The 19,414-nt window shown below is 39.8% G+C and overlaps 1 protein-coding gene across 3 annotated transcripts in view; it reads right to left on the bottom strand.

Moving 5' to 3' along the window:
- CRACD (capping protein inhibiting regulator of actin dynamics) overlaps positions 1 to 19,414 on the bottom strand; it is a 55,827-nt gene that overhangs the window by 12,107 nt on the left and 24,306 nt on the right. For 2 of the 3 annotated variants that reach the window (XM_042812641.1, XM_042812642.1), the window contains exons 4-7: positions 12,630 to 12,765; positions 3,928 to 4,092; positions 1,481 to 1,546; positions 31 to 213 (exon numbers count right to left, since the gene is read on the bottom strand). In XM_042812641.1, coding sequence (XP_042668575.1) covers positions 31 to 213; positions 1,481 to 1,546; positions 3,928 to 4,092; positions 12,630 to 12,749 — 534 coding nt within the window. In that variant the 5' untranslated portion in view covers positions 12,750 to 12,765. The remainder of the gene's footprint in view (positions 1 to 30; positions 214 to 1,480; positions 1,547 to 3,927; positions 4,093 to 12,629; positions 12,766 to 19,414) is intronic. The other variant, XM_042812643.1, reaches the window with a different exon arrangement.

The following is a 19,414-nucleotide window of genomic DNA, read 5'->3' as shown; positions in this document are numbered from 1 at the left end:
CCTCTTGTTATTTCACTGAAGGTTCAATACCTTTGTTAATCTCTTGTGTTTTCTGGACATTCTCTGCTTTTTTGGCTTCACGGACAGTTTGTGTTTAGCTGCACTGTTGTCTAGACGAGCAACAGCCTGGGGAACTGCATCCAGATTGATTGTTTCAATTGTGCCAGAACAGGAGAATTGTCTTTTTGGCCGGGATGACTTGACTGGAGTTACCTGTTTGTATCACAAATACAAGAAATCTCTATTAAGTTGCTCACTCAATTTAAAAACATCATAACAAACAAACACACATACAACAAAACTTGGCAGTTTTGATTTCAAAGGAACTACTAGCTTATAACCAACAATTTGTTATCTCAAGCCCTCTTTTCCCATTACAGAAGTTGTGAACTTTGTACAGCTGTAACATTTTTCTGTTTCCGGAACCTCACACATTTTCATACCTTTCACTTAAATATTACTCAGAATATCCTAGCTGACTTTTTTCACAGAAAATGTCAGCTCTGCTCATAAGCTGTTGGGATCAACAAGGGCAAAGGCAGAGTTTTCAGCAGCGTCCCTTAGGACATTTTAAAGTTTGCGTATTGTAAAACATGTGCATCTTTAAATAATTTAGATAGGACGCTTCAGGAAGAGTAAATCAGAATGACTTATTAAAGCACTATAATAGAGCAGCTACAGAGAGGTACTGTCTGTGTGGTAGATGACTAAGCTGTGGGGACTCAGAGCCTCCAGACAAGCCTCTCTCCACAGCCATGTGGAGATGTCCAAGCAACCACAAGCACCAAGCAACAACAAAAAATGAAGTATGAGAATACTGGCTTTAGTGCTTTTCCTTATGCACTTCCAATGTTTTGGTTCAGAAACTGCAAATACAAACAAAGTGATTTAGTGAGACAAGGGGCTAAGTACAGTGGGACTGGATGCCTACACATGTAAGAGTGAGCCTGGAACCACAGCTTCTCCTGTAAAGCACTGAGCTATCATCCCAAACCTGTGTTTGGCACAACTCCAGTGGAAACAGAAGACAGAAAAAAAGGGAGAAAACGTTTTCTGTAAGGAAACAAAGTCACACGTGTTGTTTTCAAGACAGTCCTGCAATTTTCTGAGGTTAAGCATATGCTAATTAGGGAACCAATTACTTAAAGCTGATGGAGCATTTAACATACACTTACTGAATTACATGTAGACATAACAAAGTAGTAGAAGTACTTAGGAAAATCATGGCTCTGTGACTAATACATCAAAAGCAGAAATGCTGTAGGACCAGCAGAGAGATTTCTGCTGTTTCCTGCAGTCAACTCTCACTACAGAAACAGATTTCACAGTCTTAGTGATTGCTGATTTACTATCCTCAAAACCATGCAATATTCACAAGATCTTGGATGATGATCATGAATCAAAGAAATGTATTAAAACAAAAACCAACTGTTAGGCTTCTAATAGCTAAAAATGGAAACTAACTCAAAAGTTTCATTACCTTTTCTTCCATTTGTCCTGTTCCAGGCAAATCCATTGGTCTCAACAGATCTGGAGTGTCTGCTGGCTAAAAAAGAAGATTAGCACAGCTGGATATTAAAACTACAGAATCTAATAAATATGGTTCAAAGATCTTGTGAAATCATGCAGTTACAGTAGATTCAGTTTTCTCAAGTCTTATTTCCTGTCTGCAGGACTGCTGCATAAACAATTCTTGTTTCTAAATACTATCATTTTCTCATTGCTCCTTCAGTGACTACTGTCAACAAGAAGAAATTGCTGCTACTGGACACTACAGAAGGTGAAACACTTCCTTAATGAGATAACTACATTCAAATGAAAGAGCACAACTTTTCAGGATTTCAGGCAGCTCTTAATAACTTTATTTTCTCCTGATCTAGGCCCAGTGAAAACTAAGAACCTGGTCTGTGTCCAGTCAGGCATCAGTTCTGCTGCACAGAGCTGCAGCTCAAGATTTTCAATAACTCCTGTTTTTCACAGAGTGACCTGAGCCTACCAGAGCTCCATAGCTACTGTCCTGCTTGAAGCCAGCTCACACAGGGGGATTCTAAAGCACAGGGGTAGAAGCACCATTAATTGCATCCAGAAACATTTTTTAATTATTATATCACAGTATTACTTCACCGCTTAATGAATGTTTGGATCCCATTACACCAAGTGCATATAAAATTTCCTTCTGAACAGATTAATAGTACAAAGCATAAAAATATAGCTTAAATATAAGTCTTGCCATTGATCCAATTTAGGAAAATCAGAAGCCACAAGCCAGCATAGGAAGCTTGAAGCACGACAGTGCTACATGGTCCCAGCCACCGGCTCCCCCAGACCCACACAGATAAGCACATGGAGCTGCTACAAGACCAGCAGAAGAGACTGGAACTGAAACCAAGCAAGGTGCCATGCAGCAAAAGTCTCTGATAAAGCAGGCAGCAAGCAGCGCTCAGCAGGATAAAGCAAAGTGCTGAGCACTCTGGCAACTGAGCAATGACTTATTGGTATCTACCTATGTACTTGGAACCGCGATCTCCTGGGAATACTGATGTTCACTCCTCTGTGTTATGAGAAAGAACTATGCAAGGCAGCATTAATTCTGTTTTCAGACCATAGTACTTGAAAGAGAGGCCTGAACCTCTCTCTATTACACAAGGGAACTCCTGTGATTTTTTTGTGATTCTTTCTTCTTTCCAGTTGGAGGTCACCAGGTGGTGATGTTCTGGTCTCCCGAAGCACAAAGACCATCTGCAGAGGTGGTGTTGGAGTGTTCTCCCAGTTCCAGGCTATGTAGCCAAAACCTGCCACAGCCCCACTGTGATTTGAGGCACAAAGGATGCTCTAAACTGATTCCTTCACAAGAGATTATTTGTGAAGCAGAAGAAATACACCTTACTTCTAACTGCATTTCTGGACTGCTGAGGGACAGGTGTGAGCATGCAGTTCCTACCCAAGTGCTTAGCTCCCTGACAGCTCCAACTACTGCCATGAAGCAAGCAGTAACAGAGAGTTATGCTGCCTCTTGAGGCAGACGGAGACTGGGCCACCTCAGCCATAAATCTCTCTTCCATGCATTTATCTTAACATAGGCATGACCTGCAGAGGACATTCATTACCTTTCACATAGCCAGTGCTGCCTTTAGCACCCACGAGCAGAGGCTCATGCCCAGGATTTTATGGGCTGCGTGTACATGGTGAAGTTGCTGTGTGCCTTCCCCTGGCACAATGTCAGCCTTCTTCACGCAGGGAAGACTGCCCATTTGTCTGCCACAGACATGCCTTCAGCCATTACAGCAACTTCCAGAACCAGCATCACAGCACAGAATTTCCAGAGAGATTTCATCCCTTGCTGTGTTTCTTCAGCATGAGAAAAAGCCCCTTCTAGATACCTGCAGTTCCTGGTATCAAAGTCTCTGTATAGAACCTGAGTCATTTGAATTGCACTGTGCATTTGGGTTTACAAACCATTCTCCAAATGTTTCACCACCTTGTATGCCTTCAGTTCCTGTCCAAGATAAATATGGGTGTTTACCCCAAGATCACAGATCTTGAGGATTTAGTCTCCATTCCTCTCTCATTTTGCAATGATTTTTGCCACAGATGCTGCGCACAGCTTTCTGTGCTAGAAAAAAACATATTTCAAGACATATTCAGTTGCAGTTAAAAATCCGGTCTGCTGGCTACCCTGTGAGTAACACATGCTTTGCTGGAGGTTCAGAGCAGACAATCAGATGGGCAAAACTATGGGATCTAACTCAGGAAGCCAAGAGCACACACTTCTCACCAGTCCAAGATGCATGAGCTGTGCAATCCCACCCACACGCAGCAGCCACTGAGCCTGGCTCAGCCTCGCTGGAGACATCTGTTATGCCCTAGTGAACTTTACTGGTTTATTATCACCATAAAGCCATGAAAACATCAATTTAAAGTGCTTACTTTATTACCACTCTCTGAGAGCACCGTGTCCTGCTGAGAGTCAACCTCCATGAGGCTACCGAGAAACACATCCTCTTCTACACTAGCATTTGCCTCCCCCATTGTCCTCCCAGAAATTGTCATTTGCGGAGGCTGCCCAAATTTTATATTCTTGGCCAACTGTTGCTGAAAAACAAAAAGAGGGAGAAAAAAAAAAAAAAAAAAAAAAAAAAAAAAAAGGTATTTAGATTATGAGCAAAACAATCCAAATCTCCCAAATGTTCCCCTTCTCCACATGGAAGCGGCACAGAAATACTCAGGACAAGTTTTGGCTCCAGACAAAAATAACATCCTGAGGCTCATGTTGCTGCAGTTTGGTGGCCCTTCCCTCTCTATTCCCCTCACAAAGTGACCAAGAACAGGAATTCACTGCCTAAGTTCTGGTTTGAGGTGGTTAGCTTCAGTTTTAATCAGTGCTGAAAATTTATTGTGAATTTTGTGAATGTTGCAGCTTTCTGTCTATTTTCATAATCTATGTCCTAGATTAAGACTGTTTATAAAGCTAATTAATTACCAAGACTTACCATCACAAAGAAATGATAAGATCACAAACCAAATTCAAACTGCTCAGTATCTGGTTCCTACATGGACCCCAATACGAGTTTCATTGAGAAATACAGAAGCTCAGAGTAGGTGTCACTTCGAACGAGAGTGTATCTTTTTCCTATACCACAAAATCATGAACATGGCTCAGGTGAACAACTGGCAAGGGAAGGAATCCTTTAATAGCACAGGGTAGACTTCTGAAAGGATTCAAGTCAGATCAGCCTTCCTTTCATCGTTGCTCAGTGGACAACATTCTTGCCTAAGTTTACCTATACCAACTGCAAAACATTATCTAACAGTTTGATACAGAAATCTGGTAAAAATTCAAGCAGTTCGTGCCCATGTGAATTTTGGCAGAAAATAATGCAATTCATCTAGTACAGCATGTTGAAATAGTGGGCAGTTTTGAATGGCAGAGGTTTATTTCCACTCAGATTACTGTTCGTGTATCCTCTGTCTAACAGCAAAGGTTCCACAAAATCCTCCCAGATTTCTGTGTTACAAATATAGCTCTCTGACTTGAAATGTTACAACGTCCACTATGCAAGAGGGAGTCAGAGAGATCAAACACTGTGAAGGCTGTAGCTGAGCTCTGCTCCTACAGCTCCTCCGATACCAGTAGAACGCTGCTTCAGAACAGCTTCTTAATTCAATATCTTTTCTAAATTGAGTTTCCTGCCTGGTTCATGCTAAAGTCATATTCTTGAGAAACAGCTCTTCTTCCAAGCAAGAAGTTGGAACTGACAGGATTACTCTACTAGCTACCCATAAAACTAAAGACTTGGGCATCTATTACACAATGTACATGCGAGTACATGAACACCTACATGTGGTGCAAACTGTTTTGGTGGAAGGGAGATCCATTACTCTCTCTGTCTTCTGATCAAGTTCTTGACCTAATGTGAGTGCAGCGTACGGTGGGAGCTGTGTGTCAATGAAGCTATTGTGCTGAGTGGGATTAACTTTAAAAAGTACAGGTGTTTTTAATAGCCATTGAGGATACAATGGAAAATCATGTACATGTATTTATAAAGGTTTGAAATTATTTTCAGATAATATTTATTTTATTATTTTCAGATATTACCAGGAAATAGGGTAACTTCAGTATTTCTGGACTATACACAGATTTTTAAATTACTTTGAATTGTAAAGATTTTTATGCTCAAACACGCATGAGTTAAAGATATAAAAAAAATCCAATAGCACTCACATTACTTATATGACAAAAGGCTATTTTTTTTATTATTTTCTTAAAAAAAAAAAAAAAAAAAAAAACACAGTAAAAAAGCACACTTACATAAACTTCATTAACAGTTTTCCATGGCCTATTGCTTTCAGTGCACACTCATCTACAAAACCAATGCTGAATACTCGACATCTAAATCTCAAATAGCTTATTGTTACCAGTAAGCAAATTTATTCTGATTGCTTTCACAAAGCAATATAAAATCTGTTCCTTACTCTTTTCTGAAAATGTGCACGCACTCCAACCAAACTGCAACTATTTTCTTATAAATTCATACAAATACATTCTGTACCTGGGGTTCATAAGAACCCCAAGACTGCACCATTCCTCAGTGAAAAGATAAAATCCACAGGTTTGACTTGGAGGAACACATTCAGGTAGCACAACCCAGAGATGGAGAGAGACATTTATTTAAGCTTCAAGTGCACTGAAAAGAGACCATATTCCCTGAAAAGAAGCATCTGCTTTGAATTTCTTAAATGTTTGTCTTAGACAAATATTCCAGGACACATCTATAAACCGTGTGCTGACAGCACGTGGGCGACAGTTGCCTAAGGAGGATTATTTGCAATTCCAGTCATTAGAAATTGCAGGCGTGACATTTTGCTGTTCCATGATTGTGCAGTCACGCACAGGATGCTTAAATAACCTGCAGAAATATCCACACATGAATACTGATCTCAGTTAAATGCACCTGGTTTCTTTTCGTTTGTGCAAAAAGGCTTTTAATTTAGCAGTCAGAAATTGCCATCCTGCACCAAAGTCTCATTTGTCAGCTAGAAACAGCTGAACACCTCCTGCCTGTACCTCCCGCTTTCAGTCTTACCAACTCCAGTGCAGTTTCTTCATCCCTCAGTTTGCAGACAGGTATTTTGCACAGACATTATAAAACATCCACAGCGACAAACTGCTACCACGCTTGACCATGAAACAACAGCCAGTGGGCCCACACACCGGAGCTTCTGAATTGGACCACTAAGCCGGAACATGGGCTCCAGCCGCAGCTTACCTCATGGCCACATTTTCTGTGGTGCATAAGCGTGTCTGTTCACACCCAAAGCAGGTGGCTCTGAGCAAGGTGCCATTCAGCATGGGGCAAAGCTGTGCATGGGAAGTCACAGCTGCCTCCACCTCCCCTCTAGAGGAACAGGAATCACACTGGGCTGCTCCCTACCTAGGTGATCTGCACCCTCACCTCTTCTGGCTCACCAAGAGCTGGCTTCACTAGGAGGAGTTGTGGCCTTGGCTCTGTAACTTCACTCTGCCTTCGCATGCTGCAAGGTGCAGGAGGTCCACCTCCAAGATGACTATATACAGTACAGTGCTTACCAAAACACAACCTTGGGGTCATGATCCCACTGCTTTATTTAAGATATTCCGTACTGCGGTTGTTAATCATGCATTTAGTTAATAAAGCCAAAGAAATATTGAGAACTTAGAAAAAGGTTTATACTTTTGCACTCATTCCATTTTGAAAATCTTCCACAGCAATGACCATGACGCAGACTCAGTTTTACTTCATGCAAAATAATTTGCTAGAACATGATGCTACTGAAGCAACAGCTTTATACCAGCTTAACATTAATAGCTTCAAAAATAAAACTCCAAAGTGAAATTGCTCTGCGTTACTTGGCGCCTGCAGTGAATCAAAAACCTTCAACTTTAAAAACATTCTTTATGTTCATATAGGAAATGCCATAGAACAAACCTTCCATATTACCCCGCAGTGAGCCCAGAGGAACATCTCCTGCACAGGCTGCACATCTCTTTCACTCAAATTTGGATATTCTTCCATGTACATGCCTGCCTGACTGCATGCTGGATTTAGCCCTCTGAAACCACAACATTCTTAATGCTCTGTGTCTGGAGTGAATCCAACCTGGATCCACAGAGCTACTTTCTCCGTTCAGTTTTAAATCATTAAAATAGAGAGCATTATTCTGGCTGATCCTCTTTGAACAATTCTCAGAAGAAATGCTGGTAATATTTTGCCTTCAACTCAAATACCTATTTTTCATGCCTGTTTGCCCACATATATAAATAAATTATGCTTTCTAGTTTTATGTTGCTGTAAAATTACTAATCCATCAATAATACATGCCCTAAGAACAGACTTAACACTGAAATCCTGCTTGGACCCACAGTTTCTCACAGTGATCAAAAAATCAAACAAATCAAGAATGTATAAGAACAGGGTGAGCCCACACTATGAATACCATCATAAACGCTCCTAGGATTCATGGCGTCTGAGCACTTTTGGAGTCAACAGCAATTTGGAACCTTTTATGAATGTTTAATTGCTTTTTGAGCTTTTATAAATAGAAAGGAGGAAGAGCGAATAAGGGGATGTGTCCCAGAAGTGCTAGAACGATTTGGAAAAAGCAATAAATCCAGTTTGTAAAGTAGAAATTGTCAAATGTAAAGAAAAAAAGTTAGGATTCACTGGCACTAGAAATATTGGCACTAAAAAAGTGATTTAAGAAAAATACAAAGCTGGGCAATCATTTAGTGAAAACTCACTCCCAGTTCTATAAAAAGAAGAGCATTAAGTTAAAAGATAATAGCTCTGAGGTTTAACGAACAGCCTTTACAGCCTTGCTGAGGTCTGGACAATAGCAAATACAAAGAGCAATGGGGAACAGGTTGGACGAATACACACATACAGTGCAGAGCAGGGGTAGCCCTGGCTTGATCATTAGCTATAGTATGTTAATGACTAAAAGAAATGGATACCGAAACTGACTAGTTGACAACAACAACAAAAATACTACCAAGGCATTCATCAGTACAAAGCCAGTAACATTTGAATTTACAATTTGGCTCCTTAGAATTTGATCAAGAAGCCCAGATCTCCAAAATATGTTTTTATCACAATAAATCACTGTAATAAATGATGTTTTAAACCATACATCCACATAAACTGAAAACATCTACCCAGAAGTTCCTAGATGCAGTAAGCTCTAAGACATACTCAACCTATAATATTTCTTGCGGCTTACTGCCACTGCCTGAGGGATGTCAGAAATGTATTCAGTGAAGGCAAGAGGCAGTGAACAAGCTGTCCCTCCTGCTTGCAGGGCTAGAGCAGTGCCACACCATGGTATTCTCACAGCAAAGAGGAGACAGTGGTCAAGGCGCACCAAGATACTAATACTGAAAACAGGTTTTCATTTTACTTACTAAAGTTTCTGTAGGCCTAAAAGAAACCATCTTTTGCTCTTTTGTTAACCTTTGCTGACAAATATCATCACTAAGATCTACAATCACAGCTGCAAAATAGGAGGAGATTGATCTAACATACTTTCAAGAAAGGACAAAAAAACCTACCTTTGAAAGGCAAGTCTATAAAGATATGTTTCCAGAGTCTCTTTCTGGCTTGTTCTGATACTCTGCTGGATTTAGGCCTTAAGCACTCCTTAGTTCTCATTGAGAGTCTTGCATAAGTAAAGCACCAGAGCCTGATTAATTAAATGAGTTCAGCATTAAGAGTACTAAGAGTCTCTTGGTGGAAGCAGATTCAGGATAGACTTTCACACTTCATCTTAAAAACCAGGTAATTATAAATCTTGGCAGATTCAAAGGACAAAGCAATGACTGCTTTTACAATAGTAAGTGGCTTGAACTAGCACAAAAATAACAGCTTCGGGATACAACAAAGCCTACCTGAGGTTAACATGAAGTCTTGCTTTTCTCAGCTCAAATTCTAGCACACACTAAAACCTTAGAACATGACCAAATCCATTTATGGAAAGCCTGATGAGATAAATGCTGCTAAGCTGAAAAATCAATAAAAATAAATGAGAGCTGTGCCAGAAAAAAATAGTTTGCCTTGAACATACAACCAAAAGAAAGAAACATACAACCAATAAGAAACTGAACCAGCTGCATCAGTCCTGCATCATTACACAGCTCTTTTTGTGAGTTCATCAACACTTCAAAGGCAGATGAAATGCCAGGGGAGAATGGGAAACACTTCGGTGGTCAGTGGAATGAGATCCAGCATCATCAGTATTAAATTGCTTGTGTCTCTATCCCGATTTCAAAACCCTTTCCATAATCAGTTGGGCTTGTCAGCACGTTGTCTTTTTCAACAAAGATTTAAGTTTTGCATGAATTTTACTGTATCATCACCCACAATTTCCTGAGGATTGTTAAAATCTCCAGAGGTTTCCGCACAGTAAGAGCACAGTAAGTTCAGAGTCAGCACAGAGCTCTGAATTCTAGCATTACTCCTATGCTGAGAAGCACCTTGCCATGCAAGCAGAAACTGGAAGAGGTTTAGAAGAGATGACTGACTCCTTGCTCTACCTTGATCTTACTCTTGTCAAGTGTTGTAATGGGCTGCTCAGAAAATTGGTGGAGTTCCCATTCCAGAAGGTATTTAAGAGATATGTGGACTTGGCAATAGGGAATATAGCTTAGTAATGGGACTTAGAAGGTCAGTTTGATGGCTGAATTTGATGATCATGAAGGTATTTTCCAACCTAGATGATTATACAACTCAAAACAATACAGACATTCCCAGTGGGACTGAGCTTGCAGAAAGGGATTTCAACACAAACAAAAAGTTCTGATATTGGAGAAAGCGTATCAATGTTTTCTGTGACTGAAAAATCACACAGCAAAGAAAATTAACCTTTCTGAATACTACAACAGAAAAAAGGAAGGGCTGCAAAGTGATAACTGCATAAAACCTTCAGAAAGGAATGGTAGTCTGAATAATGGTTCAGAACTTGGATCCAATTCTGAGGTCCACCTAAAAATGTCCAATGAGATTTTTGGCATGATCCTGTCCTAAAACATGGGGAACAGCTGTGGAAATCATGGCTACGGTAATAGGGACAGTCATGTCCTGGACAGCAGGCTTTGCAGAGGTAAGAGGTAGCCCCAAGTTCATTATAAGGAGCCTTCATCTTGGGTTATGAAAAAAATCCAGACGTTTGTATGGATGCGTAATATCTGCATAAAGATGCAAATAGTTCAAAATGTCATTTACAATTTTTTATTTGTTTTCTATCTGTTTGAATGGGTTGCTCTGGATGTCACCATCACCAGTAGAACAGGAAAAGCTGAATCAGGAATGCGTTACAGGCTGGGCTGCAGCTCTATGTTAAAATGCTAAGAAGGAACCAGCTGCCTTTTGACTTTAAATAAAATAAGCACACCTTTGTAATGAGGCAGCCAAAACAATACTCTCCCTAAAATACATGTCAGTAACCACCAAAAACAAAAGCTTATGCAAAATCCATATGAACAAAACTGTGTATCAGTAGATATTCTTGCTGTACCTTTCAAGAATGACTATTTTTATTTTGCTTCTTGAGTTACTGTTTGCTTAATGAAGATGGTTGTTAGTAAATACAGTAACTCTTAATTTTGAGCACTTCTCTAAGTTTAATCATAGAGTCGTAGAATGGTTTGAGCTGGAAGGGGCCTTAAAGATGTCAAAATCTAGTTCCAGCACCTCTGCTTTGGAAAGGGTTGCCATCTACTAGATCAGGTTCTGCCTTCCAACCAGGCCTTGAATACTTCCAGGGATGGGCGTTCACAATATTGAAAGCAATAATTTTCATGGGAAACTGTAGGGTGTTCGGATATAGAAGGAGAAAAACTTCAAAGAGAAAAGGTATTAAGAGAGAAGCTGACGTTCTGAAGCCAAGACAAGGTCCAGCAGGCAAGGAGGGCACAGCTCCCTGCTGAAACCAGTTGACTTTGCATACAAAGGACACTAAAGCATTCTATAAGTGAGGTCCAACTACCCCACGTCTTTGCCCAGAGCCAGTAATCATTTTAAATATGACTTCTAGCCTAGCAAGTAGAATGCATTTAAAACTAAATGACACAGGGGAATTTAAGCTGAAAAAACAGCACAGAGAAATTGGAGCTGTCCTAGCATGGTTTTTACTTTGAAGCTTATCTGTAGTCAGCACAGTCAATGCCATTCAGGTGCTATGTTTGCTGACAGCACTGTACAGGAAAAAAAGGAACAATCACATCCTGAAATTTTGCTTGTTATTTCACTCACTGGAAAAGCTGAACTCCAGTTAGCAGTTTGGAGGTGAAAGAAATCACTGGTATTTCACTAGTCATCTACAGGGTAGTGGCACCTACACAGCATTAAAAATTTACCAGCATTGGACAGAATACGCCAGCAATTCTCAGCAATAAACTGATAAATGCTTCTGAAGAACAGCTTTTTCAAGGTCTAGATAAGCACAGAGATAAGCATAAGCTTTGATTCCTACAGATACACAAAAAGTAAAGCAAAAACTTAGGTAGAGCAGGAATGGGATACAATTCTGGAAAGGAAGGGAAAGCAGGTCATGTAAAGCTCTTTCAAAGCAAATATCCAACTGAATTGGCTATGTAATTACTGATGTACTTCTTACTGCGGAGAGTTACACGTATCTGCCTTTTGTAAGCACTGCCCAAAGAACAGGGAGAAAAAGATTGCGAAAGAAATGTAAGTACAAAATGATACTGAAATGAGCTTTGTGAAGAATTCCCACTCTGTAGGCCATTTGCTGTCACCTGAGCCCCGTTTCTTCTCCCCACCACATCTGCAACCAAAGCATAAAGAACAGGGGATGTCAATCCCATGAGTTCGATTCATATGAATTCCACAAGATGCAGACACACCCATGCAGTTTCATGCTTGCAGCATCACTGCTGTACCTTTCTAGATGAAAACCCAGACCTCCTGCAAACTATCCAAACTGCTAACACAGCTTTTGGCCAGATAATTGCCTGCTTAAAAGCAGCCCCCAGGCCTAGAAAGCAAACCACCTTTATTCACGCTTAATATATTCTGGAGCTCCAGAGACCATTTTCCACCACATTTTAAATATTTTTCCCACTTGCAGTTTCTTACCTGAAGAGTTTTGACTTTTCCTAAAACGTTCTCTTGTGACATTGCTTGGATGGCCTGTTCACTCTCTGTTCTCCCATCAGGTATAAAAATACTGTCATGGGAAAAAGCTCGACTGCCCATAGAATAATGGGAAGACCTGGAAAACAGTTAAAAAGTACAGCAATTAATTTATGAGAGCATCCCTTCATATCATAACTGTGTTGCTGCATAGATTTTTCCTCCCTTCTCTACATGAAGGCTTCGACCATTCTCAGAAGAGAGGTCCAAATCTCTGTTACCAAAAGGCTGATGATTCCTTCTCATACATTTTCCCTCCTTGGGAGGATGTAAAGTAGGATGGCTTTTAATAGAAATGCTGAAAGGTTAAATCAATTTTCCTTAGGAGCTTCAGATCTAAACACTACTTTTGGGATACAGAGTAGTTTATGATGATGCATACATTCAAAAAGAAAGACAGGAGGTCCAAAGTAAAGGTAGGACTAACACAGGCAGAGGTAATACACTGTACTAGTCTACTTTTAAAGAACAACCTTGTCACATTCATTACTTAACCATTTCTATCACCTTGAGTAATCACACTGACAATAAAATGTTATTAAACTGATATGAAGGATATCAGACCATTCCACATGTGTTTTATTAGCAACAAACAGAGAGATGGCCATATGTTACTGTTAAACTAGACACAGTTGCAAAGGTAAGAAGTGCACCAGGGACAACCTTCTTACATGCCTGCTGTAAACCAACGGGAAAGAGATTAAACCAAAAGGTTCTCCAGGAAAACTGAGAATTAAAAATAATTAAAAAAAAAAAGTTTGTGAGAGTTCCTAAACCTTTCAATTTAATAACCTGTTTTCAACTCCACTGAATCCATTTCAGCAAACTTACAAACTTTGGGGAAAAAAACAAAACCACCGAACAACTTTTTTACACCAATCTAACCAACATAACCTTCTAGATGTAGTAGAGAACAACATAAACAAATTAAAAACAATATAAAGCAAAAGCAAGGAAGGCAGATCCTTCTGGAGAGAGGTAAGTAAAAAGACAAAAAAAAAAAATTAAACCCTCATATGCTTAAGAAAAACCATATCCTCTCTTTTTCTCCCTCTAAAAATGTGCTGGTTTAATAGCACACAGCACAGTCCTATTCATGTATTATGGGATGTATTCAACTTGTTGATTTGTGTTTTGTCCCTTAGGATATGGCCATCATTTTTTTAAATAATAATCATAACATTTTCTCACAAGTAGAAACACTACAAAAGTTTAAAATAACACTGATTATGTTATGTAGGATGCTCTAAAAGTAATGCCTCCTATTTATTTCCATGAAAAATACAATTGATACAAAGAGAACAATTACATTACTTGATAGAGCAAATTCTCAGCTACAAAATACCATTTTACAACACAATCATCACCAAGGCTATCTATTTTCACCAGCCTCAAACAAGATCCTGCACACCTCACTGGTAAAAATCAGCACCAGTAAAGGCAACTCACTGTCACTACCACTACTGCTGAAACCCACCACCCACCTCCTCACTGTGCTCACATCCACTGCCTGGTCTCCCTAAACGTCTGGGAAGTACCAATGAATGGTAGTGGGTGCCACTGTTTTCCACGTGGAGGAATTCAGAGACATACCTTTACTTCACATGCACTTCTACATGAGAAGCCATCTTGTCAGACTGCCCCTCTGCTGCCATCTGTCACACAGCGACGGAATGTAACTGAATACTGGTGAGATATCAGTCATATCACCAACATCCACCTCACAGATCAAGATAAAATAGGAGGGCATTACTTGCACAGTAGCCTTTGCATAAGGTATTTGTGATGTTTATTACAAGATTTTGTACAGGTTGCCTGAAAATAACAGGAAAATGGCCTCCCACAACTTCTCTGTTTTTTATATATAGAATATATCTGTGTTCATTAAATATATCATCCAAGCTTTTGGGATGAACACATACAGAGCTCACTGTATCAGTCCACTTTGCGTTTAAGCACAGAAAAACTGGAAAACTATTTTTTTTAATCCAAGATTACTATTTGAACAACATGCTTCATTTGAAATAAATTAGCGTGCAATCAAGCAAAGAGTTGTTTGATATTCCACAGCATTTTTAGCCATCAAAGAGGGGAGCATTTAACTGATGCTATACACTATTCTAGATTTTTTTTAAAATAGAAGCCTCAACTTGATTGCCTTTGGCTGCCAAGGGTAATATGCCTTCTTTTAGAAACCTTCTATTAGAGAAACCATAAAAGTATATTTTTAAACTCTCTTCCAAAAGGGGTTCTGTACTGAATCATCGTGACTCAGTCTGTACACAGAGCTGTGGTGGAACTGTGTGGCTTTGGAAGATATGACAGAATGCTACCTTCCTTGGCCATTCAAGCACCAGACCACGAACTATAGTTTCAGAAATGTCCCCTAAATGGAAACAAAAATCACAGCAGGTCTGGCTTGCAAAATGAGGGTTGTGAAAGCTTTTTTTTTTTATTTAATCATTCAGATGAGTTTGAACTAAAAGCTCCAGCATTACATTCAACAAAGGTAATACAAAACTCTTTGTACTCACAGACCTTTGCCTGTGACCAAAATCAATGGCAAAATTTGACAAATCAGCCCATGCTAATCACTCCTTCATTTGAATATTGATTGGTTGAATATGTGAAATGGCAGCAAGTGCAGAAGGCAAGGACAGCGACTTCTGAATTTACAGTTCAAATTTTACCTTTGAGCCGAGACATCTGCTGAAGACGTACAAATACACTACGCTCCAAAGAGGATCCTCTCTCACAGATTCTTCTAGCAATTACGTGGTTCAGACACAGCTTTGCCTCACACTTATTCATTGTGCCCATGGCACTGATGTTCCCTTTACACAGAATTTTTGTTGCTGTACAAGTAACATCAAATGTTGCACGTTTACCCCCATTCTTTTGTTCATCACAATTAGTAGACAATGGCTGCAATATTAAGGCACCAAAGAGTCCAGTGATTTGTTTGCCAATGGTGCTTGACCTTACTAATGTATCTGTTAATATCTAAGAGGGGAAAAGTTGCCAGACTGCAACTTTTGAACCAAAGAGGGTTCATTAGCAGTTCAAATCCCAAAGCTTCATTTATCCAGGAGCAGGAACTGCCAACTACAGGAAGTTTCCAGTAATGTGAACCCCCAAAATGGAAAAGAAGACAGACTGTTGAGGTCAGTGCCAGTAGACTGTGTGGCTCACAACTGTGGGCACACCATTTCCTTGTTCTGCTGAGGAAACCCTTGGTGGTCAGATCTCACTACTGCCTGTGAGCTCATCCACAAAAAAAAAATCTCCTGTTGGTGACACACAATACACTGAGATTTGGCTATATGCAAATCTGTGTTTATGACTAGCATGATCAGACTTAGTAAAACGTCACTGAAAGCCTCCTTTGGGACACCAGATCACGTGAAAGAGCTTGGGAACTTTGTGACCTGCAATGTTGAACATTAAGACAAAAAGTCTCAGTAGCCTATCTCTGACAAGTGGCCACACTGGCTGGTTAGGACCATGCTGAGCATCTACGACATCTCTCTGATATTCTCCCATACACCCACTGCTTTAATTTCAGGCCCCGCCTTATTACAAGATGAAGAACAAAAACGACATTGCAGAGCTGAGGACAAGCCTGCATTTTGAAAACTTCTGTTTTTTAACTTCCTACCAAAACAAACATAATAATAATGGTCAGAACGTGAAACATTTGCATGAAACCCTGCACGGAATTAACCTGGGACCTCTCTCTCCTGTATCCCCTCAAAACGTGCTTCAGATACACATGCCATTTCAGCACTGCATGACTGAGACATTCTGAAAGCCCCATGTCCAGTACCCACTAAAAATGGTTTAACTTTTCTTCTTAAACATCTTTCTAGGCTAAAGTACACCAGAAAAAGCATATTCAGGCTTTGTAGTAACTTTGTTTCTTTTACAGGTGAGTTTAAAAAGCATTTAAGGCGATCTCTGGACTATTTGAATTTTACTCATCTTACTCATTTGGATCCTTTCAAGTCTCTCCAGCTGTGAGTCTGACAGATTATATTACAAAGGTTCTTTTTCCACCCTGTTTTTCACTCTCCTTGTGTTCTACTTTTAGAAAGACTGAATTTCTTTCAAGTCATAACACAGTAGGAATAATTGATTCTCCTTTATTTCTACTACCGTTCTTACAGCTGAAGATTTTCTCAGAAACCTTTACACAGTAGAATCCTCCCAGTTCACATCTACAGACTGTTTCAGAAAACCCTCTCCTCAATTAAAGGGCATGTGAGCACCAGGAACAGCTTTGGATAGATTCAAGGTGTGCCAGAGAAATGGGTTACAGATGTAACCATGGCTGAAGTTGTGGCTCAGGCCTAGGAAAACATCAGCACCAATTGCTAAGTATTTCTGCAGGTAATGTTGACAATGACACTTCAGAGGCTGCGCTCAAAGTAATTGAATCGTAATGTGACTCACTTCTGGAAACCTGACTGAATTAAATGAATTATGGATGTGCTACTCCAAAACGCACAGCCCTTAGAGCAAACCCTTAAAGATCTCTGAAGATGTGTTGCTACCCAAGTATTCTGTTCCAGTTTCACTTTCAGTACACAAATTTTCAAAATTATTATTTTTTTTTTTTTTACAGTTGGTGCAAAGCTAAATTTAAATTCCATGAATTCTCAGAGCTTTCTTTGCTCTACTTTCATCTCAGTATAGATCCCTGAATACAAGAACAATTTTTTTTCTCAGAAAAAAAATAAGAACAAGAGCAAACAGGAATATTGTTCTTTGGATCCCCATCAGTCATCCATGACTACACACTGTGTCTGTATAGCATGGGGCCTTTTATCAGCTCTAGCTAGTCCATATTATAAATGGGTGACGTATTACCCTTTCTTTCCTTATCCTCCTTCCCACGTGCTCCTGTCACTTCTTTTATGCCTGCTTAATGGTTCACGTGAAACAGCTGAGGGAACTTATTTAGGTAAATAACTAACTTGGAAAAAATAAAACCCACATCTTCCTGGTCTGGCTGAGAGGAGACTGGCATGAGCACCTGTGTCAGCTGCAGGAGAGGGCTCAAACACACATCCAGAGAGCTGCAGGAAAGAGTCTGACAACTGCAGTCTGGACTTTGATCCAGTCATACTATTGCGGGACTGCACCTGTAAGTAAACCATGGTAGGTACAGGGGTGACACTACACAGAATACAAGGCTAAGTTTACCTAATTTCCTCCTCAGCTACTTTTCCTCTTAAAGACAAACATGATGTCCTCAAAAAGAGAAAAGTTTTGCCAGCAGGTTAACACTCAGCTCTCAGTTCTTGCATAATTCTGCACCGATGAATTACTGTCATACAGAAATCTCACACCACCAATTGCCTCTTCAGAGCCTCATAACTGTTCCTCCCACTCTGGTATTGAAGATTTAGAAATAGAAAATGGAAAATAAAGGAAAAGAAGGCGTTGTTCTGTTCTTTCATGTTCAGACTCAAAAAAAAAACAACCACATGAAAAACAGTCTCATGACTTCCACTGCTCTAAATTTATAATAGAAACCTATTCTATAAAACCAATCAGGAACAGCCAACTTTTTAAGATTCAGCCATTTTTTAACACTGAAAAATCCACTAAGTATGCAATGCAAGAACAAACGTGTGTTAGCCATGCATTGACCCTTTCTATAATCCCTTCAAAAACATCTGAGAGTCACCTGCCAGAATAGCGCTACAGGGAGATGACAGGTACAGAGACAGCTTGCCTTTACTTAATTTGTTTAAAAAAAGAAATCTGATTCCAGCTCTCTTCCTCTCCCATGAATGTCCTCAGGGTAGCTAGAGATGAAAAACAACAATTCTGTTATCTATTCATTCCAAAGATACATTAATACTTTAATAGATTACAGTGGACTGTAATTCTGAGATGCATTTTTAGCTGTTTTGTTTCATCTGTTTACACAGTGCTGGAATGTGAGTTTTAGTTCTAAATCCAGACCCCTGTCAGCAGATTGCCTTCCTAGCTTGTCCTGTATTCTCACTGTGTACCTGATCCTAACCCTGACCTACAGACTGATCTTGCTCAGCCTAGAACTGCTTTATCATCCAGATATTGTCTTATCTGTGCACGTGACTGGACTTGGATCTGTCCCTACTATCCTTGTTTTTCTACCCTATCCTTGTACTGTGAGACTGGACTCTGGGCAGCAAGTCCCCTACCCTGTTGTGGGATTGCCTCAGTGTCAAATCTGCCCTCCTTCAGGGAGCAGCCCTACTGTTGCTGCTCCCTGGTGGGAAGATAATGACATAGTACAAGATAATTCTTGACATATGAGTTTCATATAACTATTCACCAAATCCTGCAAGTGTCAGTTCACAATGCAAAGAAAGGCAGCACTCTGGCTTCCAGTGATTCAGCAAGTAATGAATGTAACTTGAGGACTGCAGACAACTTACCAGCTTTCACAGAAATATCACGAAATAGAGAAAAGAGCAGAACTCCAAATGGTCTGGATATTATGCTTCACCTGGGAATCCACTACATGTGTTGTTGGGCACTGAGTAACTGAGAAAGTGTAATGAAGAGATCTCAAAATCATATACAAATGATGGTGTACCTAATTAACCAGCTTTATATCTGATGGCTAAAAAAACAATAAAGATACTGCATGCAAACTACTAATAAGTGACAAAATTGCAACAGGAGGGAGAAAGTCCTAGCTCTCATACTTGAGAACAGAGCTTCCAAAGTAC

This window comes from Centrocercus urophasianus, unplaced genomic scaffold (assembly GCF_019232065.1).
Source record: "Centrocercus urophasianus isolate 14NV4802_14NV808 unplaced genomic scaffold, USGS_Curo_1.0 seq_13, whole genome shotgun sequence".
In the NCBI taxonomy this organism is placed as follows: Eukaryota; Metazoa; Chordata; class Aves; order Galliformes; family Phasianidae; genus Centrocercus; species Centrocercus urophasianus.
Note: the sequence above shows the minus strand (reverse complement) of the source record. Positions and strands in the feature narration are given on the sequence as shown.